The sequence below is a fragment of the Pipistrellus kuhlii genome, unplaced genomic scaffold, assembly GCF_014108245.1.
Source record: "Pipistrellus kuhlii isolate mPipKuh1 unplaced genomic scaffold, mPipKuh1.p scaffold_m20_p_82, whole genome shotgun sequence".
Lineage (NCBI taxonomy): Eukaryota > Metazoa > Chordata > Mammalia > Chiroptera > Vespertilionidae > Pipistrellus > Pipistrellus kuhlii.
Genome location: NW_023425587.1, coordinates 234,769 through 256,374, shown reverse-complemented (window position 1 = coordinate 256,374; position 21,606 = coordinate 234,769). Strand labels below are relative to the sequence as shown.

General features: G+C 55.8%; 1 protein-coding gene and 1 non-coding gene across 8 annotated transcripts; both read left to right on the top strand.

The window, feature by feature from the left end:
• Positions 1–59: 59 nt before the first annotated feature.
• Positions 60–21,359, top strand: ERMARD (ER membrane associated RNA degradation). 7 transcript variants are annotated; one of them, XM_036425527.2, is made up of 18 exons: positions 60–173; positions 777–945; positions 2,714–2,848; positions 4,160–4,261; positions 4,550–4,639; positions 5,179–5,276; positions 5,878–6,014; positions 7,166–7,280; positions 7,884–7,986; positions 9,570–9,599; positions 10,789–10,857; positions 11,163–11,336; positions 11,822–11,905; positions 12,770–12,846; positions 15,021–15,146; positions 16,159–16,377; positions 18,620–18,733; positions 20,314–21,359. In XM_036425527.2, the coding sequence occupies exons 2-18, from the start codon at positions 898–900 to the stop codon at positions 20,597–20,599; spliced, it is 2,007 nt and encodes a 668-aa protein (XP_036281420.1). In that variant the 5' UTR covers positions 60–173; positions 777–897; the 3' UTR covers positions 20,600–21,359. The 7 variants fall into 7 exon arrangements, with proteins under 7 accessions (XP_036281420.1, XP_036281417.1, XP_045433046.1 ...); XM_036425524.2 differs by having other exon boundaries at positions 66–173; positions 2,709–2,848; XM_045577090.1 differs by having other exon boundaries at positions 123–191; positions 2,709–2,848; positions 16,189–16,377.
• Positions 3,417–3,572, top strand: LOC118712115. The gene has a single exon (XR_004985966.1). It is a non-coding gene; the product is annotated as a U1 spliceosomal RNA (small nuclear RNA).
• Positions 21,360–21,606: the final 247 nt, after the last annotated feature.

The window sequence follows — 21,606 nt, the reverse complement described above, 5'->3', positions numbered from 1 at the left end:
CACCACGTCTCTGTCCGGTGGAGACCAACGTCGCCGCCGCCACTTCCCGCGAGAGCTCATCTCGCGCCTGCGCCGCGGAGGCCGGAAGTGCTTCCGGAAGAGCGGCGCGGAGGGAGGGCGGGACGAGCTGCGTCATCGCGCGGCGCGGGCTGCCGGATCCGGAAGTCATGGAGGTAGAGTGGTCGCGGCAGGTGGGAATGCTGGAAGACTAAGCCATAAAACACTGTGCTTTTGTAAACTGACACTGAACTAGTACTATGAGTAATGAAATTTCAATCTTTGAATGTTTGTATTTGAAAATCGTTACGTAAATTATCTTTAAATTTAATCACGATGTTTTAACATACAGCTCTCCCACTAGTTAGACCTGTGTATATTCTGTTCTTAAGATAGAACCAGGGGCCTGATGCACAAAACTCGTTCACTCTGGGTGCTCCCTCAGCGCGGCCTTCACCCTCTTCGATTCTGGGGAGCGGGCCTAAGCCGGCAGTCAATACCCTTAGCGCTGCTGCAGGGATTCGGGCTGAGTCTGCTCCCCCCCCCCCCCCCCCCCCCCCCCCCCGTGGGAGGGCACTGACCACCAAGGGACAGCTCCTATGTTGAGCGTCTGCCCCCTGGTGGTCAGTGACAGATATAGCAACCAGTTGATCTGCCCTTCAGTCAATTTGAACATTAGCCTTTTATTAAATAGGAGGATATTCTTGGTTAAGTGCATAGTTAGTACTTGTGTGTCTTTATTTCCTGTAAGACAGTATCTTTTATGTTCTACGTTTCAGATATCCCTGGAAGACCCTGTTACCACATGCCTTTCTGCCCCGGTGTACCATCTGATCTGTGAACTTGGGTGTGAAGTCCAAGAACATCGTGCTATCAGTAGCATTGTGGCTGGGAACGGGGATGTGTGCTGGAAGACAATCACAGATTGTGTGGTTGGTGCCCAGTCAGGTCTGCATTTTCTCTACACCCCAAACATCCATGGATGATTTTTCTTTTCTTTTTAAATATATTGATTTTTTACAGAGAGGAAGGGAGAGAGATAGAGAGTTAGAAACATCAATTAGAGAGAGTCACTGATTAGCTACCTCTTGCACACCCCCTACTGGGGATGTGCCCGCAACCAAAGTACGTGCCCTTGACTGGAATCGAACCTAGGACCTTTCAGTCCGCAGGCCAACACTCTATCCACTGAACCAAACCGGTTTTGGCTCATGGATGCTTTTCATTTAAAATGTCTTGGCCTCTAGTAGTATTCCTCTTGCCTCCCATTGCTTTTTTTGTTTGTTTGTTCAGAGGGTGTTATCATAATGACCTCACTCAAAAGATAAAAGGAATTGCTGTGAAAAGAGGGAATGAGGCCAAAGAAGCAGAGAGGAGTTCAGGGAAAGCTGGGCTAAGAAACCCATGTGTGAGAAGGGAGGTTGGGAGGCAGTCAGGGTGATGGTCTCGGCTCCAGGCCAGCAGTCCAGATGGAAGAGGGTAGAACATACAAGTCATAAATTAGGTATGAAAGGACCAGTAACATGTTACACAATTATTTTAGATGTCTTCCATCTGTTTTTGCACTTTTTTTTTTTTTAGCCAGGAGTTGGCCTGGAAATTTAACAATAGTTATAAAAATGACAAATAAATGTGCTCTGGCCCAGCAGTTCCATTCCGGGAATTTATAGGACTGGCACTCTTACAGATAGCCAACTGTGTGTCAGCAAGGGTTCTCCTGCAATGTCCTTTGTAATAGCCAAGAAGAAAAAAAACATTGGAAACATCCAGATGTCAGGCAGTAGGGATCGCTTAAGAAAATCATGAACATTTCCCAGAGGAACACTATTCAGCGGGAAAAAGAATGAGGAGGCCTGGCTTTCTGAACACCGGAATCTTGGAGCTGTGTTACTAAGTGAAAGAGTGAGGATCATATATTTGCATTTGCTTTAATATGTGTAAATATTTCTAAATATATACAAAGAATTAATAACAGCAGCTGCTCTAGGAAGAAGAATTCAGAGGCCAGGAGGGAGACTTACCCTCTTATATATATATTTTTTATCATGAACCATGGTAATGTTCAGACCCAAACTTATAAAATATTTCATATTATAAATACGTTCTAAAATAATTAAGATCATTGGAGATCGCACAGTCTACTATTAAGTAAAAAGAAATCAGTCCCTACCTGGCTTGGCTCAGTGGATAGATTGTCAGCCTGTGGACTGAAGGATCCCAGGTTCAATTCCAGCCGAAGGCATGTGCCTGGGTTGCAGGCTTGATCACCAGTGGGGGAAGTGCAGGAGGCAGCAATCAATAATTCTTTCTCATCATTGATGTTTCTATCTCTCTCCTCCCTTCCTATCTGAAATCAGTAAATATTTTTTTTTTAAACAAGTAATCCGGTTAAAGTATTATATATACTGTCTGAACCTGATTTTCTATAAACTTATATTCAGGTAAAGAAATTGAAGAAAATATTTTTCTCTTGTTTGAATCTTTCTGCATTTTCCAAGTCCTCTACCAATAGCATATTTTTATTTTATAACCAGATAAGTACCATATAACTTATTTCAGTGTAGGTGTATATCTTTTGTAAGTTCAATTATAAACTGGATACGGGCTTGGTGGGAATTTTGTAATTAGAGCACTTTTCCTCTGATGACTTGGAGATCTTTCTCTCCCCATGATATGGCGCTGAGGTGCTAACTTGCTTTTCATTCTTGAAGCCCAGGGTCTGGATTATGAGGGAAGCGTGAGGCTGCTGGGCCCTGTGTGTGAGGCTGTCCACATGCATTTCTCATCTCTGACCAAAGGGCAGTTTGAAGTCCAGTATGCACCGTGGTTCCAGTGGACAAGTTCTCCAGAGGTTCGGCCTTTGCAAATTCCACTTAGAAACCCTATTACTTGCTAATTTTAAAGGGGTCTTTCTGGAGGGCCCAGAGGGAATCCTGGGACTGTTATGGAGAGTCTTGGGTCTGAGCTGAGAAGCACACCCTTTGACCAAGGGGAGTATCGAGGTGCAGCATCTGGGTAGGGGTGGGAGGGAGTTTGGTATGTGGGTGCTGGTCCTGGATAGAGGCAAAGGGGCCTCTGCAGAAGAGAGATAGCCGGCTGGCAGAGCAAGGTCATCTGATGCAGCGGCCCCGGGCCTGGCTGGGCTCGGTCCTGCTGAATTGGAGGTAGAGGGTCCTTGGAGGCCCAAACCTGGCTTAACTGCTTTGTTGGTTGGTGAAAACCAGCTGTGTCACGGGGTGCATTAAATGACAGTGGAGCAAGGCTGCTTCTGAACCCGTGGAGTTTCCTATGTCAGTGTGAAAGGGTCACTTCTGCTCCCTTCGCAGTAGCTCTCACAAGCGGCAGGGGGAGCTGCCGTGTGTTTATCTTCAGAACTAATCCAAATGGGAAATAACATTGAGGTAAAAATATTTGACTGCACAATTCTGGCAGGGGAGATACCATGATCACGAAGCCGGTTTTTCCAGGGTGAGGCTTATTCATTGCACTCTGGATGTGCTGACTCCTGCAGTTTCCCCAAATGTGGGAAACTTATAAATTGTGGTAGTGGGGGACTGCATTCACACTCTCCCCTGTAAAAAAAAAAAAAAAAAAAAATTTGACTGCTCGATGTGCAGTTACACCACACTTCTCGTTTTCAATCAATATTAAACAAAGAACACTTAAAGAACTCCTTAGATATTACTTTTTTACTGTTTACACTGCGTGGCCAGATTATTATGACCTCTGAATGGATAATAGTTTGGCCACTCAGTGTCTATCCTATATATCTTAATAATAAAAGGCTAATATGCAAATTGTTTCCTCCACCAGGAGTTCAACCAGCAGGCAGGTCGGCCAACTGCCCATGTCCCCTCCCCCTGCGTAGGCTGGCCAGACACCAGCCATGCACGAATTCATGCACCGGGCTTCACACACACACACACACACACACACACACACACACACACTGAGTGGCCAGATCGTTATGTGTTCAGAGATCATAATAATCTGGCCACTCAATGTAGATGTTATATTTGTAGAAAATTTTTACCTATACCCCCAAAATCATTAAAATATAATCATCAAAATCTTCAGAGGGTTGACTCTGACGAACAGCACTGTTACTTTGAGAAGCAGTTCTTACTGAGTGGAAATTCTAAAGCATGTCTATTCGAAACAGCTGTTTCCAGAAATATTTGATGCCCTGGAGAGCCGTGAGCCCCCTGCGGTTGCTCTTAGCCTCATGAAGCTGACGGCGTGTCTGGAGCGGGCCCTGGGCGATGTGAGTGTGAGAGCTGTCCTCGTCGGGCCCCTAAAGTACCGAGTGAACATTAAACTGCTCTGTAGTTGCCCTCAGATTCCTTGATTTTAATTATCATTCTCCTATGAAGTGCAGTTATTCGGTACAGATTTTTAGTGTTTTTTTTATGATTGTGAAATTAAAACATGGGTGACTTCAGTCATTGTCTCCCACCCTTTATCCAAGCAGTTGCCTTATGGGTGATTTTTTTCTGAATATCATTCGGCTCCTTGGAATGCAGGTGCTACATGAATTTTGTTTGAATTTTAGGTGTTTTTGCTGGTTGGGAAGGAATGCCCGTTTCTTTTAAGAGATCTGCTTGCCTCTGCGGAGCTTGCTCAGGTCTTCGGGCAGCCTGTGGTAAGTTTGCCCCCACAGCCACAGAGGAGGCGCCCGCTGCCCTGGCGCACCTCGGAAATAGGTGCTGATGGGAGTGTTGTCACATCACAGGTGGAGGGGACTCAGAGCTTCCCGAGGGGAGCAGCCACCGCCTCGGCTCCCCTCCGAGCCGCCCGTCCTGCTCACACACAGGCCCACGCAGTACTCTGTGGCGCTTCTGTGCCAAGCTGCCTCCTGTGTCTGTTTGTCTGGACATTGGGCCGTTTGATGCCCGGCACCGCCTGGGGCAGGTCCCACCTCTCGCCGCCCAGGGTTCCCTCTGCACTTCCTCTCGCCTGCACAGCGGGCCTCATGGCAGCGCCTTCTTGGCTGGCGGGCCCGAGGATGGGCAAGGCGGGCGCACACAGGAGCTGCTCAGGAACTGATGGCTGTCATTACCTCCACACCGACGACGCGCACGAGAGGGGGAAGTGGCGGTTGGAAGGAAGAAAGCGTTCCTTGCTGCATCCAGTGATTTGTTAATGACCGCACTGCCCACCCTCCGCTGTCCCCCCGCCCAGATGGACGTCCTGACGGTCTTGGTGGGCTCTCCGCGCGGACTCAACCTGCGCAACGTCCTGTGGCACGGGTTCGCGGCCCCTCAGGAAGTTCCCCCCAGGTAGGTGCTGCACGAGGGCCTCCCCGTCGAGGGCACCGGGTTCACCTCTGCTGTGGGGCAGGGAGGCCCATCTCCGCAGGACGTGGAGTGGGAAGCGGGGTGTCCTAGCGGAGCCCTGCAGGGTCCTCAGGTTCCAGCTCCTGCGGGTCTGAGGTCCCAGCCAACGTGGCACCGCTTCACTTTGCTTTCTTTCTTTCTTTCTTTCTTTCTTTCTTTCTTTCTTTCTTTCTTTCTTTCTTTCTTCTTTCTTTCTTTCTTCTCTCTCTCTCTCTCTCTCTCTCTCTCTCTTTCTTTCTTTATTTTTAAATATATTTTATTGATTTTTCACAGAGAGGAAGGGAGAGGGATAGAGAGCTAGAAACGTTGATGAGAGAGAATCATCGACCAGCTGCCTCTTGCACACCCCCTACTGGGGATGTGCCCGCAACCAGGGTACATGCCCCTGACCGGAATGGAACCTGGGACCTTCCAGTCCGCAGACCGATGCTCTACCACTGAGCCAAACCGGTTTCGGCTCACTTTGCTTTCTTACGTGTGAACTTTTTCTCCTGAAAGGAGGGCCTTTTATGTGCACGGCTGAGGTCTCCGGCATCCCCCGCAGGTACTGCTCGATGCTGGTGCTGCTGACCGCGGGGCTGGGCCAGCGGCTGGAGGCCCACCTGCGGCAGACGGAGCGCACGGTGGCCCGTCGGCCGCTCCTCAGGCTCGTGGACTCGGAGGACTGGACCATCTTCCCTGGCAAGTACCCCATCTCCTCGGTGGCCCTGGGAGGCTGTCATCCAGGAGCACAGGCGTGAGCTCCATCCGGGGCGCGTTCTCCAGGGTGACGTGGGAGACAGTGCATGAAGCGTGTGTGCAGCATAGCCACCCAGACCCGACCTTTCCCGCCGCCCGGCTCTGCGGGGAGACCGTGGTTCGGGCTGGTGGCGGGTTCAGTCTGTCCTTCAGAGGGACTGGCGTGCCTGGTGTCAGGCCATTTGGAAGGCGCCTCTGCTGCCCTCGCGGGGCCCGAGCCCTCGCTGCGGAATGGTCCTCACCTGGTGGATCCTCCCCGTGACCGAGCCCCGTCCCCACGGCGGGAGGAGGGACCAGAGCTTTGAAAGCTATTCACCTGCTCCGAGCCCACTGCCCCGCACCGGTCGTTGCAGTTCAAGCTCTGTGTCTGCCAGTGAGAGTGTGGCTCACGATGGCCCACATCTCGGCCTTCCGTGCACGGACCCTGGCGGTCATCTGGTGACAGCCAATAACACACACAAACGGTGAGGCACATTTTAGAGCGGTTTTAAGGTTTAAGAAAACCGAGAGGGCGGTCCAGAGATTCCCCATTCCCCCCGCCGCCTGCCCACAGCCTCCCCCATGTCAGCACCCCGAGACGGACATTTGTCGCCGAGGATGAACCCCCTGTACGCGTGGTAAGCACCGAGTGTGTCGCTCACCCAGCACTCACCTGAGGTTCCCGTGTCCTGTGGGGGTTCCATTTCCGCCGCCTCCAAAGCCCGGCCCGCGCAGGGCCAGGCAGTCTTCCTCACTTCCTCCCTGGGCTGGGCCACAGCTCGCCTGTGTGAGGAGAGACGCCGGCTTCGGGCCCAGGGCGTCCCGGCTTCTCTGTCAGTGCCTGCGGTTGTGTTAAGCCTCTTGCTGTCTTTTTTTTTTTTTTTTTAAATAATATATTTTATTTTTTTACAGAGAGGAAGGGAGAGGGATAGAGAGCTAGATACATCGGTGAGAGAGAAACATCGACCAGCTGCCCCCTGTACACCCCCCACCGGGGATGTGCCCACAGCAAATGCACATGCCCTTGGCTGGAATCGAACCTGGAACCTTTCAGTCCACAGATGGATGCTCTATCCGCTGAGCCAAACCGGTTTTGGCCTCTTGCTGTCTTGCAGCTGCTACTGACGAGGTCCTTTCGGTGTGGGAGGAAGTGGTGCGGAAATCCTCTCTCGTCCTGAGGATCATGCTGCCGTACTGGAAAGCCGCGCTGACCAGGTTCCGGGCACACAGGTGAGGGGCAGATGGCACAGAGGGTGGTTCCTGGGTCTGGGCGCCTGTCCTTCCCGGAGCCCCTGCTGCCGGGCCCTGCGCGGGCTCGGCCGGGGCGGGCGGCTGCCTGGAGGGGCCTTGTGGGAAACCCCTTCCTGACCAGGAGAACCGCCAGGGATCACGGGACAGCCTGCGAAGACGATAGTTTTTTAGAATCAACTTGAAAAGTCATTGAGTTTTCTCTGTGAGTGAAACCCTGTGTCCAGCGTTGGCGAACCGGGAAATAGGGAATTGGTGTCTCGGGCGCCGAGGAGCAAGCTGGTGCTCAGACCTCAGGGGTGGGCCGTTTCACCGGGACAGCCACGTGGAGACCATGAGAGCCCACTCATGTCCTGGGTCCGAGTACTTTCTGGAAAGGGAACGCAGCGGCTTTGGATGCCATTTTCTCCTGAGGCACTCACTGTGGCCTATCAGGCATCAGAGCCCTGAAGCAGCTGTGAAGCCCCGAGTCTCAGGAGGCAGGTTCTGCTTCCATCTCACTTGGACACAGTGGTCCCGCCTGGACACTCCCCTGTGCCGGCCTGTGCCCACCTCACAGCGGTGTGCTTTCTTTTCGTGTCACAGGTTCGCCGACTGTGCCGTGCTGCTGCTGACACAGCTGGAGACGGGGCTGCGACACCTGTTCGCCACGGTTAACCGGTGTCCCCGGAGACTTCTGACGGCCGAGGTACACGTGGGCGTGACGGGCTTCTGTGCCTCTTAAATGATCTTAGCATCTCATTCTGTCTGCAGCTCATGAACTTGTTAGCTAAGAGCTTCCCTCCGAGGACTTAGCTGTTCTTTCTATTATAATGTTTTATAGGACTTATGTTTACTCATGATTGATTTTGGTAGCTCTGTAATATTTTAAAAGTGCTCTTTTAAACTCGGTGATGTCACAGAACTAGTTACCACGCATTTCCTCTCTGTGGCTACACTTGCTATCACCGTAGCCCACAAGGTGGTCCGTAGCCTGCAGCACACGCCCTCTCTGAGGACCCCACTCCTCTTGGCCAGAACTCAGCCCACCCCGCAGTGGGAGGCTTGGGTGGCAATGTGCCCAGTTAACTATCGAAAGATCCACGGATAAGGAAAGGGGACCCTGAATTATAGGGTGAGCAGCAGCATCTGCCATGTCTCCTTTTCTCATTTCTTTCACTAGTTCATCTTCCTCTTTTTCCTCATGTCAACATTCCTCAAAATTCTCCTCTCAACCTTGTCCTCTCCTTACATTTGCTCCTTGGGAGGTCTCACACACCCCATGCCTAAAGCTGTCACCTCTGCAGGGACCACAACTAGAAAACACTTGGAACCTCGTGAAAATGGAAGCCCCACATATCACAGGCTGTCCATGCAGCTAAAGCAGCTGAGAGGGCAATTCGTAGCATTAAGTTCCAGGGTCTCAAGCATCGGCTCTCACCAGTTCTTTTATCTCCTGAGTCAGATGGACACCTCTTTGCAGCATCTCACACTTACTTTCATTTTAAAAAGCATATTTTTTCTCCTACAAATTCTTTATTCTTGGCTTCTCGGTGGCTCTGGCACCAAACCTTAGCCCTGCCCTGTCTTTGTCTGCACTTTGTTCTCCACAGCCTCTTGGTTCTTCCGTGATGCATTCTGTGCCCCTTCTTTCTTCCCTGAGGCCTCCCTGGTTCCTTGTCCCCCCTCCAGTCTTCACACTTCTCTTCCTTCCTGACCCATTCTCACTCTGCCACTCAATGCCTTCTAAACCAACACGTATTCCTGTGTCTTCCGTGGCCTCCAGTGTCCACAGCCATGTGGCGTCCCTGTGCCGCGCACACAGGTCCCAGGGCTTCCAGCTGGTTCCCCCTGCTGTTGTGCAGAGGAGCTGCGTGGCAGCAGTCGAAGGTGGGATCCGAGCTGAGGTCCCTGGCCCGCCGCCTGTGTCTGTAGACTGTACTGGTCACACAGAAGTGTGGGAGTCGGGCTGTTGTGGGGAGATGTCCCGTTGTTCTTGCCTCATGCCGTCAGCAGAAGCACCCATGTGGGCAGTGGTGTGTGACGCTGTGGGCCTGGAGGTGCCAGGATGTGGAGCTGGACAGGGAGCAGGGGCGGAGTTCCAGCGGCCGGGCGCCCTGGGGTCCCACGTCCGTCACGTGGGTGTCTGTCCACACATTCTTCCCAAGTGCTGCTGGGTGGAGGCTGACCTCAGATGAGGTGTGCGGTTGTTAGCGTGCGAGACGGCCTGCTTTGAACGGTTCACCTGCTCGTATTATGCTGTAATTATTTCCTTTCTTCCCTTTTCTGAAGTCGGCAGCTCTGTACACCACCTTTGATGAAGTAAGTGAACTCGAACTTACAAGTTGTCTTGAAATGAAAGACTGTATTCTTTTAAATCCAAAGCAAAAGATTAGCCTGATTCACAAGCTTACAGGAAATCGCTGTAAGTAGAAGCAGCCTTAGAGCTGAGCATCGGTTTCAGGATAGCCCAGTGGGCCCATGACTCACCAAGCCGCTAAAGCCGCAGAAATGAGGCTGGAAAGTGCAGGACCAGCATCAAGCGCTGCGGTTATTAGGGGCTCAAACATCAGTTACAGCTAGCGCAAGACACCTCAGCTACTGCCGTGAGCATGTGGTGGTCACCGAGACAGTGATCTGCGGGGTTGGGGGTCTGAAGGAGGAGGGTGGGAAGTGAAAGTCACAGGGAATGTTTTGTCCCTGGGAGAGTGTAACGGCTTCTGTGTGCCTCTCGGGTGGAACCCTTACAGACCCCAATGCCTGTGACACCACGGCAGCTCGGAGAGGACGGGAGAGCCCTGGGGGGGGGTTCCAGTCACTCTGCCTTTGGATAACCTAGCTCCGGGACCTGGAGGAGGGGTTAGGAAGGAGCCTGCTCACGGCAGATTTATCCCGTCAGTAAATGACTCACTGTTAGGGTTGTGTGTTTGGGGCTGTGGGGACTGAACTAGACAGCAGTCAGGTCCGTACAGGACTCGGGCCTCAGGATTGGCTCCTGCTTGGGCTCCATCATCCTGGTGAGCAGAGTGACTCGTGAAGCAACTGGTGGATGCGGAGCCCACAAGCACACGTGTACATATGGAGAGACACAGACACAAACATCTACAAGTAGACATAAATACTCATGGATACATACATAAAACATTCCCCCACACATACTTGTACACAAACATACACAGATACCCACATATATACAAGTATACACACATGCATTAGCCACACATAAACACACTATACATACACACACAGAGACACACCCTCACAGCTAAAAAGGTGTGTGTCCTGAGGCCATTACACGGGTGAAGAGAAGTTTTCCTGGCCTGGTGGTGGTTTCCTTGGAGACGCCTTCACTTCCCCTGATTGGCTTGGGCGTATTTAACAATTCGCAGCGAAGGCAGGAAGGCCTGTGTGAGCCTGACCTCTAGCTGACGTGCCTGAGGCCCAGCTGACATGCCTGAGCCTCAGCTGACGTGCCTGAGCCCCAGCTCACGTGCCTGTTTCGGTGTTTCAGATGCTGGCACAACACCTGAGTGACGGCGAGATCAATCAACTTCCTCTTGTCCTCGGGGAGCCTGCCATGGTAAGGCCTTGGCTGGTCTGCCGTTGTTGTGTTCCATGTGTGACCTGCGTGTTTCTGACGTGGCACTGACTGGCCTGTGCCGAGCGCAGAGAGTATGCTGAGCCTCCACCCGATCCCTCGTCTCCGCAGCCGCCTGTGAGCACTGGCTGCGCCGGGCCTGCCAGCTGCCAGTTGTCCGGTTCTGCCTCCCAGCCCGGAGTCAGCGGTTCCCGGCAGCTTGCTCCTTTGGCGTGTCCGGCGGGGCTTCCGCGCCCTCCTCCCTCCGCTGAGGATGCTAACGAGTGTGTTCTCTGTCTCCCCGAAAGGAGTTCCTCTGGGACTTCCTGAACCACCAGGAGGGCCCGCGCGTGCGGGATCACCTCAGCCACGGGGAAGTCAGCCTCCCGGAGTTCCCCAGGGGCCTGGCCGAGCAGCTGCTCGCCTTCTCCCTGGTGCTGCTGCTGAGATTCGCGGAGGAAGACCTGGCGCCAGAGGTCAAGGTAGCGTGGCGGGAGGGACACAGGCAGGTCACTGCCCTGCAGCTCTGAGAGACGTGGTTTATTTTAAAGGCCGTTCACTCCGTCGTCTTTTGCGTCACTTACCTGGCTTACTGTGCGCCTCCGACAGCACACGTACGTGAGCACTGGTTACATGTGTTGACTCTTACATTTACATTTCTACTATATCCTATTTTTTTGGAGAATCTCTCAAATTTCCCAAATGTTTGGGGTCTTCTTATTTCTTTCTGTGTTTGCTGCGTTGTGGACAAGAGTGGGTGTGCCTTTTTAATCTATCACTATCATCACTTCGTGGAACATCATTTTGTTGGCAATGTTGTGATTTCCGTCCCACACCCGTTCTGGGGAGAGCTCAGCTGTCACAGCTGAATGGGATGAGACAGAGGGAAGTCACGAGGAATCGGACTCCTATGGGCTCGACATTCCATAGGACACACTGGCAGCCTAACCAGAGGTGCTTCCCCCAGGAGAAGGCTGCAGTGAAGGCGCTGGTCAGGCTGGCGGAGGGCTACCGTGCCCGCTTCCACCCCGTCGCGCTGATTAAAAAACAGGTGAGCTGTGGACGACTGTTCGGGGGCAGGGCGTGCGCGCCTGCTTCGGAGGTTCAAGGCTCAGAGCTGCCTCGTCGGGCGGACTCTGAGGTCAGCAGGCCTGGCACTCCCACCACAGTGCGTCACTCAGAGGCTCGGCCTCACATGGTGGCTCAGGTGTGCCGTCTCTGTAGAATGTGTTGCATAGAAGTCACCACAGGCAGTGGTGTCTACCGTAGCCCCTTCATCTCCTTACTTTTCTTTATCCTCCCCAGCGGGGTGCAAACCCGCCCCCGAGGTAAGTGCCCTGCCTGGGAGTCAAACCCGTAACCTTTCGGTGTATGAGACGACCCACCTTCCAACTGAGCAGCCCAGCCAGGGCTCCTACACGTCTGCGGGTCAGGGCTGGGGGCTGGGGTCCCGTCTGGTATGAGAACTGGGTGCTGGCATTTGGCCAGGTCTTCACCCAGAGCGCGTAGCCCACAGCACCAGGGAGCAGCATGCCTGCCCCCCTCCCCCCCATACTCCCTCCCCCCAGCCTGGGAGGTCACCGCCCACAGGCTCCTGGGACTGTGCCCACTAAGTGAGTCCCACTCCGAGGGACTGGCCCTGTCCTGACCTCAGGCATCGGAATTTTGGACAGCTCCACAGCCTCGGACATTGCTCCCACGGACCTGTCCTGTCTCTGGCCTTTCTGTACCTCATTATAATGAATAACCGACACCCACCACCTGCCTTTCAAACATAATACCCGTAGCAGTTTTACACACAGGCTTCTAGAAAGTGACAGGCGCACCTGTAACCACTTAAAAACAAGGTTTCACAACGAGATTTCTTCTAGAACCTTACTGCAAAACCTTTAGAAGCTGGGCCTTTTCCTCCCAGGTGCTGAGCTGCGAGGAGAGCATCCGGTCGTGGCCTCTGCCGCCTTTGTCTGAGGACGCTGTGAGGGAGGCTGCCCGGTGAGCTCCATCCCGGAGGCGCAGGCCTCACAGCTGTCGGGAAGCAGCGGGCTGTGGGGCGGGAAATGCCTGGGAGGGACTGTGGCCTGGTGACGGGTGAGTAGCGGGTGGAGAGGAAGAAGGCTGATCGCCCAGCTCAGAGCTCAACTGGGGGTGGGTATTTGTGGAGACCTATAAACATTTCTCTCTTTTCCACAGCCAGTGCGGCTAGAGAGCGGTCTGGTTCCTGAGTAGGGGTGGCTGGGGATTGAGAAAATGAAGGAAAGAGACAGACACAGAGATAGAAGGAAAAAGCTAGGGCCAGGTGGGACCACTGTCCTCTGATGGAGAGACAGTGACCCAGAGCCAATACAGCACATTTATTTTATATTTATTTTATATAGCAAAATACCAGGGAGTTTTACTAAAGCCCAAGACAAAGGAGATTATGTGCATTCTTGTGGCTTGTTTTTGTTTTTTTCTTGTTTTTTTAATTAAATTATTATCTGTGTGCATATCTTACCATTGTCCCCCCATACATACTCTTCCCCCCCCCCCCCCAGAGTTTTGTGTCCATTGGTCATGCTTATATGCATGTATACAAATCCTTCAGTTGATCTATTATCTCCCCCAGATTCTTGTGGCTTTTTTGTAATGGTCACTTCTGGGTGGGCCTGGATAATCGTGTTTGTTCCTGGTGCTTGGCTGGATTTAGATAATGAAACCCAACTCCCTGAACCTGAGCTGAAGGTCAAGCTGACAACACACCTGCCTCTGGCAAGGTATGTTTCCAATATTTCCAGGGCATGGCTCTGCCAGGCACTGCTGGATTCAGATGACAATCAGCTCAGGGGCCTTTCCCAGGACCTCTCTACAGAGACTGAGAACGTGGACAATCAGAAAGGGGGTCTGACTCTTAGAAGTGGGAACAGAGAGATTTTGGATTATAGAGTAAGAGACAGATCACAGGAGTCAACAAAGCATATTGCTTTTAGCATATTGCACCATTGACTTTTTTTTTATCTTCCCCCAAGGATGGATATATGGATATATGGAGATATATATATATATATATATATATATATATATATATATATTTGATTTTAAAGAGAGGCATAGGGAGAAAGAAGAGAAACATTGATGTGAGAGAGAAATATCAATTGGTAGCTTCCCATATACACCAAGACCGGGAATCAAACCCAAAATCCTCCAATGCACAGGACAGTGCTCCAGCTGTTATTGGGAAACTCCGGTTGGGCTCTGGCTGCCAGTTGCTGTGTCCAATAACAAAGGCAGGGTTGAATCATTTAAGGCACTTATGGAGAAGGCCTGCCAACCAAGAAGACAGGATGCTTACAGGCATTCAAATCCTGTCTTCCAGCAGGTGCAGGGGACAGAACTATAAAGGGGAAAGGGTTGAGGGACAAACAACAGCTATTGTCATCAGGCAATGAGATGGTGTGGATGAGATGGTGTGGATGAGATGATATTGGTGAGATGGTGTGGGTGAGATGGTGTGGGTGAGATGTTGTGGGTGAGATGGTGGATGGGATTGTGTGGGTGAGATGGTGTGGGTGAGATGGTGCGGTGAGATGGTGTGGTGAGATGGTGTTTTGACTCCTGGTGAGTTGGCTATCCATGCTTATTGGTTCTGTTTACTGGTTTCACAGCTGAATTGCCTCCTCAATCATATATGAGAAACTTAGCTCCTTATTCACATAGTATATTTGTTCTAAGATTTGATATAATATGATTATTTTTTAAATTAATTCAGGTACTCTACCTATCTATATATATAAAAGCCTAATATGCAAACTGTCCCCTCAGGAATTTGGTAGACCAGGCGTTTGATGGCTCGCTATGACGTGTGCTGACCACCAGGGGGGTGGTGGTGCAGAATGAAGGAAGCCATGATCACCGGGGAGGCCTAGGCACCCTACCTGTGCAGGAATTTCATGCACCGGGCCTCTGGTCAGGCTATAAGTCCCCTGTCACTACCAACTGAGCCCCACCCCGCCAGGGCACCAGGACTTTTACCATGGCCTCCAGCTGCAGCCTTTTCATTTATAGCTGAGGAACCATTTTTAGATTAAGCACTTTCCTCAGTGAACCGAGCACATGAATGTGATTTTGCTCAGGTGCTAGCCGGGCATCTGAATTATGTCAGGTACGCGTAAATGCTTCCTGTTTTCCAGATTGGGTGGCAGTGCTGAAGCCAGTGCCTGTGAGCCGCTGGTCATGAAGATCATGTCTGAGCTGTGCCACCACGTGCCCGGGCACCACTGCCCTTTCCAGGGTGTGGAGAGCCTTCCTGTTGAGAGGTAAGTGTCCTCCTACTCTCGTCCGGACTTGACTGAGCAAGCTGTGCCGCAGACTGCTGTTTTCTGTTAAAGTTTATAAGCGAGGTGGTCGATCAGCCCCCACGGGGCTCCAGCAGGAGTCAGTAGCTGACTCGGTGCTCTCGACGTGGCTGGTCTGTGATGGCAGCCCCAGGGGAGCCTGCGTGGCTCGAACCCTGGTGTGTGTAACAGCTGTACTCGCAACCCAGAGCAGACGCCAGCTGGCTACCACGGGATTCAGTGCAGCAGGTGGCATCACCCGGGAGGTTGGTGATGGCTGTGCCCACAGAGCCGTGCCCACAGGGCCGTGCCCACAGGGCCGTGCCCACGGGGCCGTGCCCACGGAGCCGTGCCCACGGAGCCGTGCCCGCGGAGCCGTGCCCACGGAGCCGTGCCCACGGAGCCGTGCCCACGGAGCCGTGCCCACGGGGCTGTGCCTACGGGGCTGTGCCCACGGAGCCGTGCCCACGGGGCCGTGCCCACGGGGCCGTGCCCACGGAGCCGTGCCCACGGAGCCGTGCCCACGGAGCAGTGCCCACGGGGCCGTGCCCACAGAGCCGTGCCCACGGGGCCGTGCCCACAGAGCCGTGCCCACGGGGCCGTGCCCACGGGGCCGTGCCCACAGAGCCATGCCCACGGAGCCGTGCCCACAGAGCCGTGCCCACGGAGCCGTGCCCACAGAGCCGTGCCCACGGAGCCGTGCCCACAGAGCCGTGCCCACGGAGCCGTGCCCACGGAGCCGTGCCCACGGGGCTGTGCCCACGGAGCCGTGCCCACGGGGCCGTGCCCACGGGGCCGTGCCCACGGGGCCGTGCCCACGGAGCCGTGCCCACGGAGCCGTGCCCACGGAGCAGTGCCCACGGGGCCGTGCCCACAGAGCCGTGCCCACGGGGCCGTGCCCACAGAGCCGTGCCCACAGAGCCGTGCCCATGGGGCCGTGCCCACGGGGCTGTGCCCACAGAGCCGTGCCCACAGAGCCGTGCTCTGACCGCAGGTGGCCCCGGCCGCTCCCGTATGTCTGCAGCCTTCGTGTGCCGACCCTGTTCTGCCCCCGGGCCGTCCTGGAGGTGCTGACGGTGCTCCGGAGCATCAGCTCACGCTGCACCCAGGTGTCCCGGCAGGTGGCGGCCTCCCTGGAGCTCCGGGGCCGGCAGTGGGCGGAGAAGACGCTGCGCTCGCGGCAGAGGCAGAACTTCCTGCGCATGGTGAGCAGGTGAGCGCTGTGCGTGTGCGTGGTGAGCAGGTGAGTGTGTGCCGTGTACGTGGTGAGCAGGTGAGCGCTGTGCCGTGTGCGTGGTGAGCAGGTGAGTGTGTGCCGTGTGCGTGGTGAGCAGGTGAGCGGCTGTGAGTGTGCGTGGTGAGCAGGTGAGTGTGTGCCGTGTACGTGGTGAGCAGGTGAGTGTGTGCCGTGTGCATGGTGAGCAGGTGAGTGTGTGCCGTGTGCGTGGTGAGCAGGTAAGTGTGTGCCGTGTGCGTGGTGAGCAGGTGAGTGTGTGCCGTGTGCGTGGTGAGCAGGTGAGTGTGTGCCGTGTGCGTGGTGAGCAGGTGAGTGTGTGCTGTCTGCGTGGTGAGCAGGTGAGCGCTGTGCCATGTGCAGGTGTGTGCCGTGTGCGTGGTGAGCAGGTGAGTGTGTGCTGTGTGCGTGGTGAGCAGGTGAGCGCTGTGCCGTGTGCGTGGTGAGCAGGTGAGTGTGTGCCGTGTGCGTGGTGAGCAGGTGAGTGTGTGCCGTGTGCGTGGTGAGCAGGTGAGCGCTGTGCCGTGTGCAGGTGTGTGCCGTGTGCGTGGTGAGCAGGTGAGCGGCTGTGCGTGTGCGCGGTGAGCAGGTGAGTGTGTGCCGTGTGCAGGTGTGTGCCATGTGCGTGGTGAGCAGGTGAGCGCTGTGCCGTGTGCAGGTGTGTGCCATGTGCGTGGTGAGCAGGTGAGTGTGTGCCGTGTGCGTGGTGAGCAGGTGAGTGTGTGCCGTGTGCGTGGTGAGCAGGTGAGCAGCTGTGCATGTGCGCGGTGAGCAGGTGAGCGCTGTGCCGTGTGCAGGTGTGTGCCATGTGCGTGGTGAGCAGGTGAGCGCTGTGCGTGTGCGCGGTGAGCAGGTGAGTGTGTGCCGTGTGCGTGGTGAGCAGGTGAGTGCCTCTGCCTGGTTCGGAGGAGCCTGGGGCAGGAGTTGTCTCTGGAAGCAGTTCTAGTTCTTACTTTGGCAGAAATACTGATTTAGGGAAGTTATGGAACACGTTACTGTGGTGCAGCACGGGGAAGACCCCCGCCCGGGTGAGTGGATCGCACGCACAGCAGCGGTAACCTGGGAGCTGCGTTAGGGCTGCTTCCTGTGTCGCGTGTCCTGGCGTGTGCCGCCTCCTCAGGGAGAGATGCCAAGCACTGAGTCGAGGGGCGTCTGTAGGGCTTTCAGTGCCCACGCTTCCGAACTCTGGTTTACGCTCTGCCAGCCGCTCGCGATAGGAGGGCTGCTCACACATCCTCCGGAGCAGAGCCTCTCCTGCCAGTTTACGGGGAAGAGAGGATCTCACTTTAGGTGGGATTGCTCTGAGTTCCAGAGCCACGGACACCTTTTCACGCGTAAGCCTACGAGCTTTTCGCTGCCCGTCGGGCTGCGAGGAAGACGCTGACGGGTGCAGAGAAGGGCGCCCGGCGGGTCTGGGCAGGCCAGGCCCTCCAGGGCTCCCCTCCAGAGAGCTCCTCATCTGCAGGCTCAGAACTAGACGAGAGGGCGTGGGGAGGGAGGCCTGGTGGCAGATGACATGTTCCCCCCCCAAGGACTTCCGTGGCCCAGCCGTGGCCCAGGGCTCTGGCTGGGGGCAGCGTGGCATAGGGCTGGTCAGGTGAAACATCATTTTCTTTATGAAATTGGAGACTTTTTATTTTTATTTTTTTATTATTTATTTATTTTTTAAATCAATCTTTATTGTTCATATTATTACAAAGGTTCCTCATTTCTTCCCCCCTCCACCAGGTTCCCACCCCACCCTCCGCCCCCTCCCCAGCCCCCATTGTCCTCATCCATAGGTGCACAGTTTATGTTCAGTCTCTTCCTCCCTCCCTTCCCCGCCCCCCCCCCCCAGAACAGTCAGTCCCCTCCCCTCCCATATCACCGACTCTACTACAATGAACCACTATTATTGTTCATCAGGTTTTTCAATCTCCTTTTGTTGTTGTTGTTGTTGTTGTTTTTAATTAATAAACTTTTACACTTCTAAGAATAAATTTTAAAATCTAATAATTTTAAACCTTGTTTTTTTTCTGCCCTGGGAACTGAGAGCAAACTTGTTTACATGTAAACTTGCCCTTAGGCTATCAAAAGGTGTAGCCATTCAAGTGTAAATGGACACATCGTTTAAACATAGCTGCTGATTGGAATTGGATTACCTGTTCTGGGTGGGAAGGGCTTGTCATTCCCTTTTGGAGACATTTTATCGAACAGACTTTATCTGCTTTACTGTCCTCAGTGTTAAGCTGCTGTCCGCGGTGCTGTCCCTGGTTGTGCTGCTGGTGGCGCTGGAACTGGTCAGTGTTCACGGGGTCTGTGGAGAAGAGCCGTGCGGCCGCCAGCGATACCTCAGGTGGGTGTCCGCCCGGAGGAAGCCACTGTGGTGGGTTTGAGCCCACCCCTGCCTGGCATTTCTGTGCACGGGCCTCAGGGCGTCTGAGCCTCGCTGCTCCCTGCATGGGCACCTCCAGCGTCTGTGTGAGAGCCCGAGCCCCCACCGGGCACAGGGTGCCCCCTGCACGCCTGCGGGGGCACCTCCGCGGGGCTGGTCCTGTGTGGCCCCGGCCTCGGTCACGGCACGCACCAGACGTGATGTTTACAGCGAATGTTCTCAGCTCGGGACGCCCCCGTTAGGAGCCCAGACCTGGGCTCTGAGAGCAAGATCACACACATGACCACCTTACATACATCTGAACCCCCTTACATGTGTGTGAGCTGCATTACACACGTGTGACCCACCTTACACATGTGTGACCCACTTTATACATGTGTTACCTGCCTTACACGTGTGTGACCCGCCTTACATGCAGAGCTTCCAGCAGCAGGCACCCAGGAGAGGCGCGGGATCTGTCTTGTGTTTGCAGCGGCTGCTCCCCCAAACTTCCGAGTGTCCCCCACTTTAGGCTCCACAGGCAGCTCGGGGCTTGTTTAGAGGGAACGTGAGAACAGTCGGCACTTCACAGAGTGAGAGCCAGGGAAGGTGAGCGAGTGGCAGCCACCAGCTGCTGTTTGCAGTCTAGTCGGGTCTCAGCCTCCACTGACGTCCTGAGGGGGTGGTTCCCGGAGGCGTTCTGTGCCCGGGGGAGCATCCTGTGCCCAGTGGGGCTGGGTCCTGTGCCCGGTGGGGCTGGGTCCTGTGCCCGGTGGGGCTGGGTCCTGTGCCCGGTGGGGCTGGGTCCTGTGCCCGGTGGGGGCTGGGTCCTGTGCCCGGTGGGGCTGGGTCCTGTGCCTGCTGGGGGCTGGGTCCTGTGCCCGGTGGGGCTGGGTCCTGTGCCCGGTGGGGCTGGGTCCTGTGCCCGCTGGGGCTGGGTCCTGTGCCCGCTGGGGGCTGGGTCCTGTGCCCGGTGGGGCTGGGTCCTGTGCCCGCTGGGGGCTGGGTCCTGTGCCCGCTGGGGGCTGGGTCCTGTGCCCGGTGGGGCTGGGTCCTGTGCCCGCTGGGGGCTGGGTCCTGTGCCCGGTGGGGCTGGGTCCTGTGCCTGCTGGGGGCTGGGTCCTGTGCCCATTGGGACGTCCTGTGCCCGGTGGGGCTGGGTCCTGTGCCCGGTGGGGCTGGGTCCTGTGCCCATTGGGACGTCCTGTGCCCGGTGGGGCTGGGTCCTGTGCCCGCTGGGGGCTGGGTCCTGTGCCCGGTGGGGCTGGGTCCTGTGCCCGCTGGGGCTGGGTCCTGTGCCCATTGGGACGTCCTGTGCCCGGGAGCCCATCCACTTCCCAGGGACAGTGCCGTGGCAGCATTTCTCTCCGGAACCCGGGCTGTGTCCGTGTGTGGGCACCTCTTCCTGGAGTTTGCAGATAGAAAGTGAACTCAGCACTTAGCTGTAATTCCCACATAGAGAGAAAACCTCCACATCCCCGTCCCATTCTCAGGGCGGGGATAGATGTAGAGGTGAACTCTGTGCTCAGTGGGTGGGATAGATGAAGTGAATTCCTTACCAGGTTCCTGAAGTCGGTCCTGCAGTTCACCGAGAACCTGGCGGCCTGCACCAGCCCTGGCAGGAACCGGTGGGGCGAGGTGGCCCGGCTCACGCACACGGCGCTGCTGGGCATCTGGGCCTTCAGCGAGAGGAGGCAGCTGCTCATCCACGGAGCGGGGGCTCCCGGAGAGCCCGCCCCCACGGACACGGCAGCAGCTTCGTCACTCCAGGAGCCCCCGGGATGGACGTCACAGACTGCAAACGGGGGTCCAGGGGGGGCGGTTCCAGGGACACGCTTCCCATGGTGATGCCGTGTCCTCCGTTAGCACGCCATCGAGCCCGCGGTCCCCGTGGTGGTGCTGTTCGTATCCTCCTCCGTCAGCACGCCATCGAGCACGTGGTCCCCGTGGTGGTGCCGTGTCCTCCTCCGTCAGCACGCCATCGAGCACGCGGTCCCCGTGGTGGTGCCGTGTCCTCCTCCGTCAGCACGCCATCGAGCACGCGGTCCCCGTGGTGGTGCCATGTCCTCCTCCGTCAGCACGCCATTGAGCACGTGGTCCCCATGGTGGTGCCGTGTCCTCCTCCGTCAGCACGCCATCGAGCACGCGGTTCCCGTGGTGGTGCCATGTCCTCCTCCGTCAGCACGCCATCGAGCATGCGGTCCCCGTGGTGGTGCCGTGTCCTCCTCCGTCAGCACGCCATCGAGCACGCGGTCCCCGTCAGCCCTCGCCCGTCCTCCCAGCCTGCCCTCCGTGGGCCGGTGAGTCCCTGACGGCGTGGGCAGTACAAAGTGGCAGCATGTTGCTCCCCTGCACTCACTCGTCACCATCTCTGAGGACAGAGGCCTCCGGCTGCGTGAGCCTCAGAGAGCCCTCGGGGTGGCTCAGGCCTGACAGCTGGCTGCATGTCCCTGGGACTCCTCGGCGTGGCGAGTGGAGAGGCCCCCCCAGGTCCCCGCCCGGCGGCCACGGCCACGTCGCCCACGGGAGCCTCTCCTGGGGCTGCCACCCCCGAGGCCCTGCAGGGGTGAGAGCAGCCGGCCACGCGCCCCCCGGCGCCAGCACAGACGGACGGAGGACATGAGGAGGGCGGGCGGGCACCGTGCCGGCCGAGGCCCAGGATGGCAGTGGGGAGAGGGGCCAGCACAGACGGACGGAGGACATGAGGAGGGTGGGCGGGCGCCATGCCGGCCGAGGCCCAGGATGGCGGTGGGGAGAGGGGCCAGCACAGACGGACGGAGGACATGAGGAGGGTGGGCGGGCGCCATGCCGGCCGAGGCCCAGGATGGCGGTGGGAAGAGGGGCCAGCACAGACG